This window comes from Lissotriton helveticus, chromosome 7, assembly GCF_964261635.1.
Source record: "Lissotriton helveticus chromosome 7, aLisHel1.1, whole genome shotgun sequence".
NCBI classification, from domain to species: domain Eukaryota; kingdom Metazoa; phylum Chordata; class Amphibia; order Caudata; family Salamandridae; genus Lissotriton; species Lissotriton helveticus.
Window position 1 is genome coordinate 1,910,295,032 of NC_136068.1, and position 20,870 is coordinate 1,910,315,901.

The 20,870-nt window shown below is 46.7% G+C and overlaps 1 protein-coding gene across 1 annotated transcript in view; it reads left to right on the forward strand.

Annotated features, from left to right (window-relative positions):
* The window catches only part of LOC144767863 (ephrin type-B receptor 5-like), a 319,076-nt gene that overhangs the window by 289,019 nt on the left and 9,187 nt on the right, over window positions 1-20,870 (forward strand). Inside the window, exons 12-13 of the mRNA XM_078651221.1 lie at window positions 4,427-4,642; window positions 18,613-18,762. Coding sequence (XP_078507347.1) covers window positions 4,427-4,642; window positions 18,613-18,762 — 366 coding nt within the window. The remainder of the gene's footprint in view (window positions 1-4,426; window positions 4,643-18,612; window positions 18,763-20,870) is intronic.

The following is a 20,870-nucleotide window of genomic DNA, read 5'->3' on the forward strand; positions in this document are numbered from 1 at the left end:
ACTGGTATTCGATTTAAGGGTTTCTTGGGGCAATCATTTGTGGGCATATTTTGAGGTACTATGGGCCTTAAAAGCCCAGGCTGGTCATTTTGTTTATCGATACATAAGCCCTCTGCAGCCCATTCGCTCTCATCATTTTCAGTTGTAGAAGACTCAGGAGCTATATTAGGGTCTAGGACCGTTACAAATGCAGTTTTTTCACAAACACTGGAGTTTTTATTTGTGACGCTTGAGGCTATTGTAGCAGATGTGGGGGTCGGTGTCTGTTTAATGTTACCGCTCTGTAATGTATTCTGTGACCGTAAGATCTTATTGTTAGTCGGCTTTGATGGACATTTGGCCGACATGGGGTTCTCTTTAGGTAACGATGATCTAAGTGTTTTTAACATTATTGCTGTATTTTTATTTTGTGACACTTCAAATTTCTCGAAAGTTTCCTCCAACTTAATAATTCTTTTGCGTATGGGCAACAAAAGGGTCCTAAATAGATGTTCCAGTTGGGTCAGAAGTGTATTGTCACCTGAGTTTAATAATTCAGTCTGACATGACTGGTCTATACTAGCTATTTCAGATTCTACCTGCGGCTCTTTTAGTTGCCGTGATACCACCAGACTAGTTGGTAATGATGTCTGGTGGTTAGGTAATTTAAGTATCAGTTTAGCCAGTCTGCAATTAGACCAGGCGTCCTTCGCTGTGAGCTTATGTTTACAGAGGGGCTGGGTAATTTTCCTCACTATTGATTTTGTTTTTTTCCCATTTCGCCTTTTGGGATTAGTTATCGGGCTGCCTTTATCGGGGACAGAGTTGTTTGTTGGTATTGATCTCCAAGGGTATTCGTCACCTACCCGTGGAGAAGCTATAGGCGTGGCTCTGAAGAGGAGAGGGCCTGAATTGTCCTCTGTACTACAAATAAGCAAAGGGCTGCTTTCCCTGCTATTACGAATTATTGGTGTACTTGTGTCTGATAGTGTATTTTCTCTAACTTGGATTATGGGCAACCCTGTAAAGGATTGCATTAGTAGAGATTCCTGAGAATTTATAGTGGTGTCTGAGGTATTGATAGTAGTAGTATTATGTAGTGATAGATTAGGGAAACACAGGTTTGGCGTTAGCGAAAGACGCCTCTCAGTATTTTGTATTGCGTCAGCCACAACGCCTAATGTTTTCTGTAGCATTTTGTCAATAGCCGTAAGGCTTGGAAGAGGTGTAATAGGGGCCACTTTGTTCCTGGTGGAGGCTCTTGTAGCAATAGGAGTTTTTTTGACTTTTGTCATGATATTTATTGGTAAAGTAGCTTTTTATATCCTTTAAAGAAATAGCCTCTGCTTGTAATCGTAGGTATTAATTTACAATTGTAGCACTATACATGCAGCCAGGAAAAGAGAAGTTTAGAAGACAGTCACCTTAAGCCGTGTTCTACGTGGCTGGTTGAAAGGGGTGTGGCCCGTCCCGTCCTCCTTGGGCCACTGAGGGCCACAGAGGGCCCGCCCTTTGCCCCGGCTTAGCCCGGCGTCCCGCTCGCGTCCCGCAAAGCTGGGTGTTGGGAGCCTTTGTAGCACCTTCTGGCGCTCTGCTGACGTGAGCTGCCTGCGCTCGCCGCAGGGGTTGAAGGGAGAGCGAGTCCTCGGCTCGGCGGCCGCAATGAAGGTGATAGCGGCGGCGGGAGGACTCGTGCAGCGCCGTGGATTCTGCCCAATAAGTAAGTAATTAATGGTGTCCAGTAACCCTCGCAAGATTAGCTTAAGAGTGTCTCACAGGAGCGCCAATTTACAATTAGAGAGCTTTGATCGGCCCAGGGAGCTTTTTCAGATTCCCACAGGATTGACCACCCTCATCGGCTGCCAGCAACATGAAAAAAATGTAGCTGCAAGCCATTCCAGGACTCGGGCCTTAGTCTCCTGTCCTGAAGTAAAAACAAGTGATATAAGGGGGCAGGGTATGGATACTCTGCCTCTAGACCCAATGGGGGGGGGACCTAGAGGTACCCCCGGGGCAAGAATATAAAATAAATTGTCAATTCTTGCAGTGATCAACAAGCCGTCTACGGGATAGTAAAAAAATAAGTGGCCACATTGTTCAATTAAGGGAAGGGAACAAAGTGGCCCCCGGTGCATGATTCATTAATGTGGGGAGGAGGCTATGCAGCCCCCTTCCCGAGCCATATTCAGCCCCAGGGACCCATCTTCCGGGGCCCATTGTATTTTTAAGGGAGCCTTTAAAAACGCCCTGGGGACCCAATTCCCTAGGGCCATTACTATACTTTAAAAAGAGGGGGCTGTGCAACTCCCTTCCCTGAGCTGTTATTGCCTTTGGGGACCCCATCCCCCGGGGACGGCTTACTTGCTGTGTCCTAGGGAGCCCATCCCCAGAACACAGTAGTTTTCCTGCCAGCACAGGCAGGAATACTTGTGTTTGCTCCCACCTGGCGGGAACATTTTTGAAATGGGTGCAAACACAAAGTCTCCTCCCTAGTGGCAAGAGCTTTAAAAATGCTCCTGCCAGGTGGAAGCAGACTTTTGATCTGTTACCCTGCCTTCCCTTTACTGATGCGTGCAGGAAAACAGATGAAGATATTGCTCACACCCAGAGGGAGAAGAATAAATAGCTGCTCCAGGCAGACGGGAGTTATGCTGGCTCCTGCAGCATATGTGGAGCCGGCATGGGCTGCGTGGGCTACTGAGGCTCCCACCGCGGTCTCTAACTTGTTGTTTGTGGGTTCCCCTGGGAGGGCACCCACCAATTGCCCAGGATGGGGTTCCCAGGGCCCAAATAGGCTCAACTCCCTTTAAAAAAGCCATGCCCTGGGGGATTGGTTCCCCAGGTTCTCTTTAAGGCTTAGGTAGGGGTGGACTTCCCTTAAATAACAGATTGGGCACTGGGGGACCAAAACCACTTGGAGAAGGGCGGGGGGGCCATACGACTACCAACACCTTTGGAAAAACAACAGCCTATGGTGTTCAAATTTGATTGCTGCTGAGTATGCAAAGGCGCAAAATCATCTAAAAGCTCCGCCCTTTTGGCCCCACCCCTTCCACATTAGTAGTATGCAACCTATTTTCGCCATTTTCCAGGCAGATGGACAGTGTGTTTTCTTTTCAATTGCTCATCGAAGAACGATCTGAAATCCTTGATGGAGGTGAATGCAGTGTTGATTTATTAGAGTGCCATGTCTTCTGTAGGTGCTATCCAAGATGAGTTGGTTTCCCTGTCTGAGAGCAGAGTCCACGGTTCTCTCTTTTAATTGCTGCTATGTATGCAAAGGCATCAAATCACCTACAAGCTATGCCTGCTTGGCCCCGCCCCTTCCACATGAGCACCTACTGATTAGGACCTCACATATTATATCACTCATGACATGTTCTATGACAATTTATGACATCACTGATGACATCTCAAATGATATCTTTGAGGTCATAAGCAGTGCATGGCTGGGGCGCAAGTTATAGTTAGTGCTGCTAATTACAACTCGTGAATTTCTGTGTTTTGTTTAGTTCAAAACTTTAATATAGTCAATGACAGGTTCACTTAACTATAATGTTACTTTAACCTTTTGTTTTTTCAGTGAAAAAAAATATATATATAGATAGGTGATAGAATTGATTGCGTGGAAAACGTCGGGAATGAGCAGTATTAGTGCAGTGCACAAATGGTGATCTGTAATATTCAGGTATTTAGATGATTTTTTACGAGGAATAGCAAGGAGGATTGGTTGGAAATTTGCCAAGATTAGTGCAGCCCAATGCTGCAGAATATTTTAGAGGACTGAGCTGCACAAATTGTTAAAAAATGCACAAACCCATATCTCCCCCGGTCTAGAATCGATGAATTTTAGGGCCACGGTGTCACTAAAAAACTCCTTTTTCTAAACACGATTTAGCATTATGCTACAACGCACCAGCAAGCATGAGGTGTCTTACATGAGGTTTGCAGTCACTGTTTAATTTCTAGGCACAGATCATCACCTGTGTGTAAACTACATAATGTATGTGATTTTGTACAAATTAGATATATTACCCTAAGGAAAGTCACACAATTTTCTTTTTTCCTATTATTTGTCTCCTTCATTCGTTGTTTCCTGTGTTACACTTCTTAGTCTGCGGTCTATTTCCCAAACTTCTTTACCATAGTCAGAATCTTATAAAGTCAGAAAAACTTTGCTAAACTTTTGAAACCTCGGCAATCTTTTTGAAGCCTGGAACTTGCAAACTTAAAATAAATGTAAACAATTAAATGTTGCCAATTCCTGTTTGTGAGACCTTTGTTCCATAAGTAACCAGGCTCAAGGGCATAGTAGAGAACTCCTACACCAGATGAGAGATGGTGCTCTTGAGGTTAAAATAACTTTAGAGGTAATTTATGTTTCTTTGTAATTCATTTGTCAGTGTCTAGTTCTTCACTCATCCTTTCTTCTGTCATCTTTTCCCAGCAACACGAAGGTGGCTTCAGTGTGATCCAGCTGGTGGGGATGCTACGAGGAATTGCCTCTGGCATGCGTTTCCTCTCCGACAAGAACTATGTGCATCGAGACCTCGCCGCTCGCAACATTCTGGTCAACAGCAACCTGGTTTGCAAGGTGTCCGACTTCGGCCTCTCTCGCTTCATAGAAGATGACGCTTCGAACCTTACGTACGCAGGAACACTGGTGAGGCAGCCGAATGTGATGTGGTGTTAAAAATATTATGGAAAGTGGCATCCTTTTGAAACCTAGGGGCATATTTGCAAGGCGTTAACGTCACCAGAACGTCAGTCTCTCCAATATTCTGGTGGCGTTACCTCCTTCCCCTTATTTACAAGGCAGAGTTAAGCCACTTAATGTGGCTTAGCGCCGCCTTGTAAATAACGACCCAATTCATGCACCACTTACCTTGAAAGGGGCATGCAAAAGGTGTTGCCGTGGGCGCTCTGCCACAACACCCATTGCTTTTTGACACTTCCCCATATTTACAAGGTATTGGGCAGTGCTAAAAATGCGCGCCAGGGAATACCTGCACTTAAGAAGGCGATATGAGGAGAAATTATTTAATTCTCCTTGTATGTTGCTCTTTCCATGTGTGCTGCAATTTGAAGCACACAGCAACACATAGATAGAGCACATTGACTACAAAGATTGTTTTTGCGCAGGAAGGTGTCCCTTTCTGATCATAAACAACTGCCCTTGCAGCACAGGCACCCTAGGCAGTTTTTTTAGTGCCAGTGCTGGAGGAAACGCACGGGTTCACTGCATTCATGTGAATATGGTGCATCCCTGCGTTTTGAAGCTGTCTGAGCGTGGCGTTACCATTTTTTGCATAACATCGCGCTCCACCAGTTTCTTGTAACTATGGGGCAGATGTATCAAGGGATTTTTTAGTCGCAAACGCTGCGATTCGCAAAAAAGCAGCGACTAAAAATTATCAAAATAGTATGTATGATGCAAAAATTAAGGAATCGCAAATTTTGCGATTCCTTAATTTTGCGAAAGCATTTAAGGAATCGCAAATTGCGATTCCTTAAATGCTATGTAAGAAACATTTATTTTTTGCGATTTCACCTTAAGAAATCGCAAATTACCACCAACTTGTAGTTAGTGGTAATTTGCGAATTCTTTTAAAAATGCACTTTTTGTAAAGGGGCCATGTAGCGCTCATACATGCCCTTAGGGCATGTATGTGCGCCATATGCGCACACATGTAAATTTTAGGGGTGCAGCAGGGTGTCCTTAAGACACCCTTGCACCCTTGAAATAATTCTCAATTTGCAATTAGCAAATTGCAAATTGAGAATAAATTCCCATTCCTTCCTATGGGCCTCCTGGCCCACAGAAATGAATGGGAAATTATTCCTTAATTGCGATTAGCAATTTGCTAATCGCAATGAAGGAATTTTAAGAAATCGCTAAAAAATAGCGAATTTCTACATACATCCCAATTTGCAATTCTCAGATAGCGATTTCTAAAAAATGGCTATTTGGGAATCGCAAATGATGGTGATGATACATCTGCCCCCATGCCCCCTAATGTTTCTAACTACTTTTAGCTTGTCTGAGAAATTCAGCCTGAGTCCTTATACACTCTGATCAGGAGGTGAAACCTGTGGCTCTCTAACACACACTCCCATCTCTTGAAGACCCAGTGGATGTCATCTATGCATGCATCCTACTTTGAGATTAGCAAACTGTTGCCCTTCGTTGAGGTGGTGTTTCCTGTCTTGCCAGCTGTGTAACATTAGAAGCAGTACTTAATTTGAGTCTGTGGTTTCCAGTGTTCGGCACTAGCACTTAATTGTCAGCACAGGCACTTAAGTTGGAGGTGTTTGTCTAATTTATATTTACATTAGAATTACTATTAACTGCCTGCCAAGCCTTTCTCCTAGCTTTCGGGACCTGGAGATTTCTCAAATGCAACCCTCGTAGGTGTGAGGTGGTTAGTAGTTGTGTTGGTACTCTCAATGGGTGGTGGAAACTGCAGTGGACTCCTGACAAAGGCCCCAGCACGTATTTCTTTACAAATTAGGCACTGATGAGAATAGTTTAACCCTTGAGGCTCAGCATCATGAAATTAGCCTTTCCTGCAACAGGGGTCATTTTTGGGTGATCCATGAAGACCTCAAAGAGAATGGATGCATTATTAAGGAAAATAAAATAGCAACAGAATCATTCTTTGGAAATGGGCGTGCTAACATGCTAATATGTGTGGACGCAAACTGGAGGTATCAAGCTATCAGTTAGGTCCAATTGATTAGATTTAAGTACCCCTAGATTGTACATGGGCCACCTGCAATAATAGATTGCACTATCTGAGCTGAAAAGCCAGTGAATGTTTATTATTGGTTAGTATGTCTTGGGCAAGGAGAAGCAAGTATAATGGGCCGATTCACAGAATTAACTTAAGACAGTGTTTGTATATTTGCCTTGTGCAGCTGTTTTCCTTGCCTCATTTGTCACTTGCGCCATTCACTTATCCGCACGGTCACAGTTGTGCACAAGATTCAATGGGTAACACCCACATTTAATGTAAATAGTGCTGATACTGTTTTTGTATTCATTTTTCTAAAATATAGACTGCTCCTTACATTTTTCAAAAAACTTTGATGTCTCCTTGTTTCCTCCTTTCTGCAATTACTGTGCATCTTTTACATAATTGTCTATGAATATCACCTGTTGGGATGCTGTTGTTTAGCATTTGAGTGAGGCACAATGCCAAGCAAACCAGGGCTTACATATTGGTACCAGACCTTGGTATGTCTGAAAGGAAGAACCTCCGAGCCAACAAAGACCCTGCAAAATGGCACCAGGAGCTAATATCTAAGAAAAACACAAGAGCTGAGCTGCCAGGCATTGCTTCATTTGTTCTAAGGTTGTGGTGCTGACTTGATTCCTGCGTAGACTTGATTCCAGCTCAAGTCTCTTTAATCCACCAACATATACTTCCTGCCTCTTTATCTCACTCTTACAAATTCTTTTTCATCCCGGCTTTCTCCCTCGCAACTGTTTTCCATATTTCTCTTCTTCGTTCTTTTGCCCTTTTGTGTTTGTATCTCTCTTGCTTGGATTGATTTGAAAAATAACTATCAAAAACCACTCCTGGCGTGCCCTACCTGCAACAACCAAATTGAATGATGTATTGCCACCAGGGTTCTCTACATAATGACACTAGGCACCCCTACCTGATGGATTCAGAAGGCTAAGCTGTGAGGGGACTTTACACAATGGCACCAGTCCCTAGTATCTGAGAGAGGCACAAGGCCTAAGCTGCCAGGGCTCTTTACATAATGGCACATGACCCTAGTATCTGAGAGAGGCACAAGGTCTAAGCTGCCAGGGCTCTTTACATGATGGCATCAAACCCTAGTATCTGTGAGAGGCTCAAGGCCTGAGCTGCCAGGGCTCCTTACATGATGGCATGTGTCCCCAGTATCTGTGAGAGGCTCAAGGCCTGACCTGCCAGGGCTCTGTACATGGCATCACCAGTCCCTAGTATCTGAGAGAGGCCCAAGGCCTAAGCTGCCAGGTCTCTTTACATAATGGCACATGTCCCTAGTATCTGTGTGAGGCTCATGGCCTGACCTGCCAGGGCTCTTTACATAATGACATCAGTCCCTAGTGTCTGAAAGAGGCTCAAGGCATAAGCTGCCAGGGCTCTTTACATGATGGCATCAGTCCCTAGCATCTGAGAGAGGCTCAAGGCCTGACCTGCCAGGGCTCTGTACATGGCGTCACCAGTCCCTAGTATCTGAGAGAGGCCCAAGGCCTAAGCTGCCAGGTCTCTTTACATAATGGCACATGTCCCTAGTATCTGTGTGAGGCTCATGGCCTGACCTGCCAGGGCTCTTTACATAATGACATCAGTCCCTAGTGTCTGAAAGAGGCTCAAGGCATAAGCTGCCAGGGCTCTTTACATGATGGCATCAGTCCCTAGCATCTGAGAGAGGCTCAAGGCCTGACCTGCCAGGGCTCTGTACATGGCGTCACCAGTCCCTAGTATCTGAGAGAGGCCCAAGGCCTAAGCTGCCAGGTCTCTTTACATAATGGCACATGTCCCTAGTATCTGTGTGAGGCTCATGGCCTGACCTGCCAGGGCTCTTTACATAATGACATCAGTCCCTAGTGTCTGAAAGAGGCTCAAGGCATAAGCTGCCAGGGCTCTTTACATGATGGCATCAGTCCCTAGCATCTGAGAGAGGCTCAAGGCCTGACCTGCCAGGGCTCTGTACATGGCGTCACCAGTCCCTACTACCTGAGAGAGGCCCAAGGCCTAAGCTGCCAAGTCTCTTTACATAATGGCACATGTCCCTAGTATCTGTGTGAGGCTCATGGCCTGACCTGCCAGGGCTCTTTACATAATGACATCAGTCCCTAGTGTCTGAAAGAGGCTCAAGGCATAAGCTGCCAGGGCTCTTTACATGATGGCATCAGTCCCTAGCATCTGAGAGAGGTCCAAGGCCTAAGCTGCCAGGGCTCTTTACATAATGGCACATGTCCCTAATATCTGTGAGAGGATCAAGGCCTGACCTGCCAGGGCTCTTTACATGATGGCATCAGTCCCTAGTATCTGAGAGAGTCTCAAGGCCTAATCTGCCAGGGCTCTTTACATGATGGCATCAGTCCCTAGTATCTGAGAGAGTCTCAAGGCCTAATCTTCCAGGGCTCTTTACATGATGGCATCAGTCCTTAGTTTCTGAGAGAGGCACCAGGCATAATCTGCCAGGGCTCTTTACATGATGGCACCAGTCCCTAGTATCTGAGAGAGTCTCAAGGCCTAATCTGCCAGGGCTCTTTACATGATGGCAGCAGTCCTTAGTTTCTGAGAGAGGCACCAGGCATAATCTGCCAGGGCTCTTTACATGATGGCACCAGTCCCTAGTATCTGAGAGAGTCTCAAGGCCTAATCTGCCAGGGCTCTTTACATGATGGCAGCAGTCCTTAGTTTCTGAGAGAGGCACCAGGCATAATCTGCCAGGGCTCTTTACATGATGGCACCAGTCCCTAGTATCTGAGAGAGTCTCAAGGCCTCTTTACATGATGGCATCAGTCCCTAGTATCTGTGAGAGACTCATGGCCTGACCTGCCAGGGCTCATTACATGATGGCATCAGTCCCTAGTATCTGAGAGAGGCTCACGGTCTAGGCTGTCAGGGCTCTTTATACAATAGCACCAGTCCCTAGTATCTGAGAGAGGTACGAGGTCTAGGCTGCCAGGGCTCTTTATATGATGGCATCAGACCCTCGTATCTGAGAGAGGCACAAGGCCTGAGCTGGCAGGCCTCTTTACATAATGACACCAGGCTCTCCTACCTGGCAGATTCATAAGGCCTAAGCTGACAGGGCGCTTTACATGATGGCACCACTGCCTAGTATCTGAGAGAGGCACAAGGCCTAATCTGCCTGGTCTCTTTACATGATGGCACCAGTTGCCAGTGTCTGGGAGAGGCTCAAGGAATAAGCTGCCAGGGTTCTTTACACAATGGCACCAGTCCCTAGTATCGGAGAGAGGTACACAGCATACGCTACCAGGGCTCTTTACATGACAGCATCAGTCCCTAGTGTTTGAGGGAGGAACACGGCCTAAGCTGCCAGGGCTCTTTACACAATGGTACCAGTCCCTAGTATCTGAGAGGGGCACCCGGCATAAGCTTCTAGGGTTCTTTACTCCATGGCACTAGTCCTTAATATTTGAGAGTGGTGCATGATATAAGCTATCAGGGCTCTTTACACAATGGCATCACTCCCTAGTATGTGAGAGAGGTACAAGGCCTAAGCTGGCAGGCCACTTTACATAATGACACCAGGCTCTCCTACCTGGCAGATTCATAAGGCCGAAGCTGACAGGGTGCTTTCCATCATGGCACCACTGCCTAGTATCTGAGAGAGGCACAAGGCCTAATCTGCCCGGTCTGAAATGAAATGAAAATGAAATGAAATGAGTCTTGTATCGCGCTACTAAGCCCGAAGGCATCAAGGCGCCTACCAGCAAAACCATAAGAACAAAAAAAGACAGTAACTACGGGTACGCCCTTACAAACAACCATGTTTTCAGTGCTTTCCGAATAAGCAGAACGGAAGGCTGAGCTTTAATTTCACAAGGAAGGGTATTCCAAAGCCTAGGGGCAATTAAAGAAAAAGCCCTACCGCCCCATTTATTTCTGCGGAAGCGAGGAACAGCCAACAAGTTCTTTGAAGAAGAGCGCAAGTCTCTGCCAGATACATAGGGTAGCAGCAGTTTCTTAACACCCCCCGCCCTTTTACCAGAGAGTGCACTATAGGTCAGGCAAAGTGTTTTGAAGATGATCCTCGATTCAATAGGAAGCCAGTGTAAGGCCTTCCTGGCTGCCGTTGCTGACGCAAGTTTGGGCGCGTCCAGAACGAATTTCGCTGCCGCATTTTGGGCAGTCTGAAGACGCTGTATCAGACTCTTATTCATGCCGGTGTATAAGGCATTACAGTAATCAAGTCGCGAAGCGACAAGTGCTACCACCACTTGCTTCCGCGCCTGAGGAGACAGGTAATGTTTAATTTTTCGGAGTATTTTAATGATACCGCAGCAGGTAGCCAGAGTTCTGTTGACTTGCAGAGTCATGGAGAGGGCGGGCTCAATCATTACTCCCAAGTTCCTTGCCGACTCCGTAGGAATAGGACAGGTCCCCAGCGAGGGCGGCCACCATTCAGGTGACCAGATGTTATTGTTTGGGCCGAACACCAAGATCTCAGTCTTCTCACCGTTCAACTTTAGTGAATTATAAATCATCCACTGGGACACTGCTTCCATGCAGTTCCTAAAGTTGGACGGTGAAGAGTTACCCAGATGGGAAAGGGAAACCAAGATCTGTGTGTCGTCAGCATAAGAGATTACCTCCATCCCAAAAGATCTAACCAGCCTGGCAAGCGGGGTCACGTAGATGTTAAACAGGGTCGGACTTAATGCCGACCCCTGTGGGACCCCACATTGCACAGGCAGGGATGGAGATAGGAACTCGCCCAGCTTAACCCTCTGTTGTCTCTGGTCCAAAAAGGAGGCCAACAGACTCAGAGACGCCCCTTCCACCCCTATCTCCCTCAGGCGAGATGTTAAAACCGAAGGGGATAGGGTATCAAAGGCGGCTGTCAGGTCCAAGAGGACCAGGACGGTGGTATGTCCCTGGTCTACCTCCATACGGATGTTATTCAAAACAACCGTAAGGGCTGACTCTGTACTATGATGCCTCCTGAAACCATGTTGAGATTGATCTAAAAGACCCGAGGAGTCAAGAAAAGCCGCCAGATGTTGATTTAGGTGAGTCTACAAAACAAAAGAAGAGTGTCAAATGCACTGGTATCTTCATGAAGAAACAGCGGCAAAGACTGTGGAAGGACTGTGAGAAGAAGTGTGAAGAAAACCCTTTTCATTAACACATTGGAAATCTTGGGGGGTTTCTTCGGAAGCCCTCACTCACCAACCTGGTTGGTGACATGCTTCATCATCGGGCCCACCAGGAGAAGCCGAATGCCTCCCTGGTGTGCTGCAACGCCAGATTACTGCGGAGCTGGTTTTTGTGAAAATGGTGTGAAAAGTGGTGTTAAAAATGTCTGAAACTGTACCAAACACAATGATTTATTTGTTGGTCAGTTGAGACATGGTTAAAAAAGGATATGTGTGGAAAAACTACCGCAAATTATGATGGGAGTTTCCACTTAAAGTGGGGTCAACATGTTTCTGCCCTTCCTAAGTGTAAGAATTACGTGGGCATTCGTCAGGACCATGTAGCGTGTACCTTGGCGGTATGGGCGCGCTAAGGCCCACCCAAACCTAAGGACGTGAAAGTTAAAAACTGTTTTATGTGTAAAAAAGTGCAAAACAGAACACAAACCACAAGTTGTGGGATTTACCTCCACTCAGAGGAACCTGTGTAGTCTGAAAAGGAAAAAGGCAAACATACATGTAAGACGAAACAAACGATCAATGTTTACAGGTATGAGCTTGTCAGCACAGTCTCTGGGTTTAGGACGCTGTAAATTGGTCTAGAAGGCGACCTGGTGCCATACATCTATTTTAGTGCCAGGAAGCGCTGTAGGAGTGCCCGCAGGGGCATTACAGGCATGTGGACATGCACTATGGCAGAAGGAGTTTACAGGCCGTGGGACAGAGCGGCTTAGATTGAAGCACTCGTGAATAGAGATCAATCGACCATATAGTCGTGGTCAGAAGTGCTACCTCCTATAGGGGTGGGAGGGGGCACAGGTGCTGATATTGAGGATCTCACTTGTGTAATAAAAGATCCACGCCCCATGGGTTTCGGGAGGAGGGTGGAGGCGAAAATGGCACACCCTGTAAGTAAAATAAAGGAAAGGAATACCTCGTAAATTTACGCGGTCTCACAATGGAAACAAACAGGACATGTACTTAGCTCAGAGTTACTGATGTGCAGAATCCTTACGCCCGCAATGCCTAGCACCCTCGTGGCACCTAGCTGTTCCTGCTCCGGCCCCCGTGGATGTGGGTCTCGGCGCCAGAACCGCTAAAATGGTGTGTCAGTCGGGGCCCGGGAGGGCGGGGTTAGCCGCAGCCAATCGGAGGCCGTCCTCACGCTGAGGCTTGAAGGCCAGGTCCAATCCCTAGTTAGTATCCAGACGAGGCTTGGAAAGCAAGCTCGGTGAGCTTGAAACAGCGGAACGAGGCTTGAGAAGCAAGTGTCCTCGCGCTGTCAGAGATAGGTGTTATGGCAACGTACAAACATTGCTGGGGAATGAGAGCAGCAATGATTTTGCCGAGTTGTATGAAGCTTTCACTCCGTGATTGCCATTAAAATAGGAGGATGTTCTCACATGATTAAGGGTGAAAGTGGTTTCATATGGTGAAAGAAAAGGGGTAATACAATAAAAATAAACACAAAAGGAGAGGGGCCTCGTATGGTATAGGACCTATACTTCGTTTGTTATTGAAGACTACAAAAACTGGCAAATTTAGGGTAAAAGCTAGTATTATGCCCCAGTATGAAGGCTAGTCAACGCTGCTTCTTTATAGATTGCAGATGCACCAAATGTGCATATCGGAAGTTTCAGCGTTTCAGCGTTTCAGCGTTTCGATTTAGGTAAGTCTCCATCATCTTTGCTGGAGCTGGAAGCAAAGAAATGGGGCGATAATTCTTAAGCACCTCAGGATCTAGTGTTGGCTTCTTTAGCAGGGGTCTGACCACCGCACTCTTCCATTGAGAAGGAAAAGTGCCCTCTCTCATAGCCCTATTCATGATGTCCAGCAGTAAGGGCAATAAGGAGTCTCTGCACTCCTTCAGAACTTTAAGGGGACATGGGTCCAGTGGAGACCCCGACCTTATCTTATTTAAGAGCAGGTCAAGATCCTGATAGGACAAAGGTGGGAACTCAGACAAAGTCCTAGCGGTGGTAGACAACGCCTCCTTTGAGGACAGAAGGGGGGGATGGGCAGAGGAGGGGTGACTAATCTTTGTAATTCAAGATTCGAATAGATGTCCGCGATCTTCAAATGGAAGAATCCTGCGATTTTATCACAGAATTCCTGGGTGCTTACTACAGGATCCGGCATCTGTAACGTACAAAGCGAGTCCACTATTTTAAAAAGATCCCTGGGAGAGGAAAGAGCCATTGTCAGATTAGCAAAATACTCTTGCTTCACTCTGATGATCTCCATCTTGTACTCCTTAAGGAGCTTCTTGTGTTTATCCCTCTCCTTCATGTTCCAGCTCGTCCGCCAAACCCTTTCTTGCTTCCTGCACCCCTGTCTCATGCGCCTAAGAGGCTCCGAAAACCAGGGTGCTGAGGGTTTCTTTCTCGCAGAATAGCAAGAAGAAATAGGAGCCAGCGCATCTACTGCTGCGCTAATGGCTTTGGACAGTTCAGAAGCAGCCAAGTTGACATCCTCATAAAGATCACCGTTGTGATCTTGCATCTATGGGGCCAACGCGGCATTCGTGATTTTCCTGAGGTTCCTCCTAGATTTGATTTGACTGGAAACACCAGTCTTTGCCGGCCTCGAAGCGACCCGAAGCTCCAAAGGAACGGCAAAGTGGTCGGACCAGGCCAGTGGGATGGGGTCGTCTATTTTGAGCCTATCATCATTAGAAAAAAACGCGTCTAGTATGTAGCCCGCCTGATGAGTAGGCTGTTTGACCAATTGCACAAGATCACAAGCAGATAGTGAGTCCAGAAGGGCCAAAGAATCTTTGGAGTTTGAGTTATCTAAGTGAAAATTTAGATCACCCAGAACTGTCAAATTGGCAGATCCGAAATAGGGCTCTAAGATGTTAAGAAGGGACTGACTAAAATCAGTCCTGGGCCCCGGAGGTCTATAAACCAGGATACCCACAAAAGGAGCAACCTCGGGAGATTTTATGAGAAAGTGGAGGGCTTGAAAAAGGTCGGAGGGCCTGGAGAGTTGGGTGGTATGACAAGTATGGGAGGTCTTATAAAGGATTCCAAGGCCGCCTCCTCTACGCCCCACTCTATCCAGTCTAGATAGAGAATACCTATCCGGCACAGCCTCTACCAAGTCAGGTCCTGAGGACTCAGTGGCCCAGGTTTCGGTAAGAAACACCCATGTGGGCTTTCTTGCTGTGACAAAATCACGAAAGGTGATGTTATTTTTCACTAATGATCTAGTGTTAATCAGAAAGCCCGATTCTTTCAGGGGAGGCAACGTGTGGGAGGTGGCAGGGAAAGGGGAGGGCCTAAGAGAACAAACTGTCGATGACTTACCTCAGATGTGAAAACAGTTACAGTAAAAAGTGTCTCGGAGTGTCTCCGGAGAACAAGAGAAGTGGCAAGGCAGCCATGCAGGTTTCAAACAAGTGAGATCCTGATAGGAATACCAAGGACCTGCCAGGGGAGACATATCAAGTGCAGCCAGGGGCCAGAGTCTCCCGCCCTATAGCCCGTCCTTAGCACGGACGGGCGCAGACGGGCTAGACTCTGGCGTGACTCCGGCGTGTCAACGGCGCAAACGCTGCGCACAAACACTGCGCGTAATAGTGGCAGCTTTATATGCAGGTCAGCGTGTCCTTGTGACAGCTGGTCTGCTAACACAAATGGCGCCGTCAGGCGTCCAAGTCTCCCCCCAAGATGGCCGCCAAAAGCGAAAGGTGACTCAAGGGACCCGCAAAAGCGTGGTGCTTGTTCCAATTATGGTGCAGGTAGAGGGACTGCGCAGAGCATGTAAAAACAAGGTAAATACAATGTAAAATAAACAAAATACAAAAACGGGAATTTTTTAAAAATGCTATCGCGTAGGCAGCTCGTCCGCCCTGCAGCGCGCTATCTGATGTCTTGTGCAGGCATACGAGTAGATACTAACAGGATAGCCCGCCTATAATGCTCACCTTATATGCAGGTCAGCGTGTCCTTGTGACAGCTGGTCTGCTAACACAAATGGCGCCGTCAGGCGTCCAAGTCTCCCCCCAAGATGGCCGCCAAAAGCGAAAGGTGACTCAAGGGACCCGCAAAAGCACGGTGCTTGTTCCAATTATGGTGCAGGTAGAGGGACTGCGCAGAGCATGTAAAAACAAGGTAAATACAATTTAAAATAAACAAAATACAAAAACGGGAATTTTTTAAAAACGCTATCGGGTAGGCAGCTAGTCCGCCCTGCAGCGCGCTATCTGATGTCTTGTCCAGGCGTACGAGGAGATGCGTATCTCTCTTTACACAATGGCACCAGTCCCTAGTATCTGAGAGAGGCACAAGGTCTAGGCTGCCATGGCTCTTTACATAATGGCACCAGTTCCTAGTATCTGAGAGAGGCACAAGGAATAAGCTGCCAGGGATCTTTACATGAGTGCATCAGTCCCTAGTATCTGAGAGAGGCCCAAGGTCTAAGATGCCAGGGCTCTTTCCATGATGGCACATGTCCCTAGTATCTGTGTGAGGCTCATGGCCTGACCTGCCAGGGCTCTTTACATGATGGCATCAGTCCCTAGTATCTGAGAAAGGCCCAAGGTCTAAGATTCCAGGGCTCTTTACACAATGGCACCTGTCCCTAGTATCTGAGAGAGGCCCAAGGCCTAATCTACCAGGGCTCTTTACATGACGGCACCAGTCCCTAGTGTTTGAGACGGGCACACGGCCTAGGCTGCCAGGGCTCTTTACACAATGGCACCAGTCACTAGTATCTGAGAGAGGCACAAAGCCAAAGCTTCCAGGGCTGTTTACTGATGGCACCAGTCCCTAGTATCAGATAAAGTTAAAAGCCTAACCTGCTATGGCTCTTTACATGATGGCACATGTCCCTAGTATCTGAGAGAGGCACAATGCATAAGCTGTCACGGCTCCTTACACGATGGCACATGTCCCTAGTATCTGAGAGAGGCACAAGGCATAAACTGCCAGGGCTCTTTACACAATGGCACACTGTCCCTAGTATCTGAGAGAGGCACAAGGCATAAGCAGCCAAGGCTCTTTACATGATGGTATCAGTCCCTAGTATCTGATAAAAGTTAAAGGACTAACCTGCCATGGCTCTTTACACAATGGCACATGTCCCTAGTATCTTGGAGAGGCACAAGGCATAAGCTGGCTGGGGTCTTTACAGGATGGCATCACTTCCTAGTATCTGAGAGAGGCACAAGGTCTAAGCTGCCAGTGTTCTTTACATAATGACACCAGGCCCTCCTACCTGATGGATTCATAAGGCATAAGCTGCCCGGGCTCTTCCCATCATGGCACCATTCCATAGTGTCTGAGAGAGAGTTACAAGGCCTAAGCTGCCAGGGCTCTTTACACAATGGCACGAGTCCCTAGTGTCTGAGGGGAGCACATTACCTAAGCTGACAGGGCTCTTTGCATTAAGGCACCAGTCCCTAGTATCTGAGAGAGGCACAATGCCTAAGCTGCCAGGGGTCTTTACATGATAGCACCAGTCCCTAGTATCTGAGCGAGGCACAAGTCCTAAACTGCCAGAGTTCTTTACATGATGCCACTAGTGCCTAGTATCTGAGAGTGGCACAAGGCCTAATCTGCCTGGGGTGTTTATGGATGGTACCAGTCCCTAGTATCTGATAAAAGCTAAAGTCCTAACCTGCCAGGGCTTTTTACATGATGGCACATGACCCTAGTATCTGAGAGAGGCACAAGGCCTAACCTGCCAGGATTTTTTACATGATGGCACATGACCCTAGTATCTGAGAGAGGCACAAGGCGTAAGCTGCCAGGGGTCTTTACATGATGGCACATGACCCTAGTATCTGATAGAGGCACAAGGCCTAACCTGCCAGGGCTTTTTACATGATGGCACATGACCCTAGTATCTGAGAGAGGCACAAGGCATAAGCTGGCAGAGCTCTTTACATGATGGCTTCAGTCCCTAGTATCTGAGAGAGGCACACATCTGGTTGTGCCCTCCTTTACCACCAGCCATCAGCAGCCGAGAGTCACTTCTCGTGGTGAGGCTAAACATTGCATAGGCAGGTTAGTTTGGAGAGTTGGCACAAAAAAATGTGAATGGTTCTAGAAATATTTCAGACCTTACAGAGGATAGACATATTCGAGGTTCATTTTGTATGAACTATACAGCAAAATCATATTCAATAGAATTACAGACATGAGTCCAGCAGGTTAAGCACAACAGACAAAATCAAGTAATTATAGATAATATTTAGAACAGACAAAGAACAGTATTGAAAGGGATTTAAAAATGGGAAGAACCCTGAAGGTGAGCAAAAAAAGATACAGACAATATCATTTGAGTAAGTGAAAGCAAAAGACTTCTGGGACAATTCACACAAAGTTATACAATATTCCTAAATGCTCTTGAAAGTCTAGAGACCGCAGCACAGCTTGCAAATAATATCCCATCAGAGACCTGTGTAAGATGTGCACTGAACAAGCCTTCAGAAATTTCTTTTAGATGTCTATTGCCAGACTGCTGGTGAATTAGGCTCTCTGTGGTCCATAGCCCTGCCACCATTCTGGCACTCATTCATAATCTCTCTCAATCATTGGGGTAGCCAGTAGCAGGGAAGGCGATGTCCCGCTTCACTTGGCCCCTGACTTACCAAACCAGACTGCTACATTTATTAGACTCCCTCCTTTGTTTCAAGGTTCATTGAAAAAAGGCTAATATGACATCCCTTGCTCTCATGCACATAGAGGGTCAAGACTGATCTACTATTCTTGCTTTTCATCTTCTATTCTCAGGGGGGTAAACTGACCATCCGGTGGACTGCGCCCGAAGCCATCCAGTACCACAAGTTCACCACCGCCAGTGACGTCTGGAGCTACGGCATCCTCATGTGGGAGGTGATGTCTTTCGGCGAGAGGCCCTACTGGGACATGTCCAACCAGGAGGTAAGGTATTGAAGTTTGGAATATGGCTTATGCACTCACTGTGTAAATGCCTGTCCTTTGGAATGCGGTCTTGTAATCCACTACACATGCTTATTTGATATGCAGGGAAATAGTTTCAGAATGTTACGCAACAGAGTCGCCGATTGTGAAAGTACATTTTAATGTGAGTAAATCTATATGTGTAAGTTTACCCTTACACTTTTGAGTAACTTTACTATTTTTGGGCTATTCCCCATTTCCAACTGTAAAGTTACTCAAAAGTGGAGACTTTAGTGTCTGAAACAGGATGTAACATCAAAAATGACCCTAAAATTAATGCTTGTGGTAACTTAATGACTATATTGGCTATTCTACACACTGAGATGTTACAGTATTACTAACTTATTTTAAATAATAATATTTTGAAAATATTACATTTAAACTGAAATTGTATTTCAGAAATGTAGTTAAAAGCAGTCCCTCCAAACTCGAAAAAATATGGGTTATTATTATGTAATTGTGATGTATAAAATGTATTAACAAGCAATTAAATATTAATGTTAAAATAAATATTACATTTAAGGTAAATTAAATATTTTAAAACAAATTAATAATTTTAATTGCAATAATATTTTTAAACAACTATTATTTAATACATTTTAACACTAGTTCCTATGGGGTTTATTTAAAGTCCCTACCTCCATTATTTTCTGCAGTAACTGAGAGTGGACATGGGTAGAGCTGGACTTACTCCAGTTCTAAAATAGAGTACATTTACTAATTGCCCACTCCCGGGACATTGAAGTTTGCTATGGCTTGGCCGGAGAATTTACCGCTCCCGCCAAGCCATAGCAAACACCGCTCTGCTTCGAGTAAGCGAGAGCATGTAAATTGGTCTTGCTTACTCAACATGGAGGAAATTTGCTTTTGGACAGAGGTAGCTGCATGCTTAGCAGCTCCCTCTGTCCAAAAGCACTGCCAGCTTCTGCAGTAGATGGGGCTCCTTCCGCGGTCCCCAATGTGAACTACTGGGTGGCCTGGGTGGGATCAGGGCACCCTGAATTGTGACCAGGCCCCGGGGGATCAGGACCGCAGCAAATATCAGCATGGTAGGGGGCTGCATGGCCCCCTGCCATTATTTAAATAAATAAAAGGTGAGGTGATGGTGATGGTGTCACCGGGGCTGAAATTGGCCTGGGTGAGAGGGCTGCTGCCCACCTCAAACATTGAAAAATGGCCTGGCCCTGGGGGTTGTGGTGCCCAGGGCTGCCCCCCTCCCTTAATTGTTTTTTTATTAAAAAACCACCGGCAAGTTGCCAGAGGCCACTACCACTTCACCACCACTCCAAAAACGCACCTCCTGGTTGGGGTATGAACTCCACTTTACTATTGCAGGACCTTGGGGGACAAGAAACCTTCCTGGTACCTCCTGTGAGTCCTACACAGTGGGATTCCTGAGAGGAAATTCCACTTGGAGGCCCTGCCACCTTTCTCCACCACTCTGCGGGTTCAGGAATAAATTAAACTTTACTCCTTAGGGCCTCAGGATTAAAGAGGACTTCTTCCTCCAACCACTAGTGTGCCAGGAGGTGTATTTGCAGAGTGGTGGCAAAAGGCGGCATGGACTTTGACAAACTCTTTGCAATCTAGCTGTGTGGGAGTTACTGGAGGTAACAGGAGGAGTAGTTGGCCCCCAAGGACCCTCAAGAACCAACTTCATCCCCCAACTAGTAGTGCACCAGGAGGCACGTTTGCAGAGTGGTGGAGAAAGGGGGTGTGGCCAACAATAACCTCTCTGTTAACCCCCTGTGTGGGACTTGCTGAAGGCAACAGGAGGGGTAGTTGGCTCCTAAGGACCCTTAATAGCCAAGGGGACTTCACCCCCACTGGTAGTTCACCAGAAAGCTTGTTTGCAGAGTAGTGGAGAAAAGGGGCATTGCCTGCTTCCAGGTCTCTGCAATCCTGCCATGTGGGACTTACTGGAGGCAACAGGAGGGGTAGTTGGCCCCCAAGGATGTCCTTGGAGGCCAGCTACCTCTCCTGTTACATCCAGTTAGTCCCACACAGCGGGATTGCTAAGAGGTCGTCAGATGCCATGTCCCCTTTCTCCACTGCTCTGCAAATGCGGC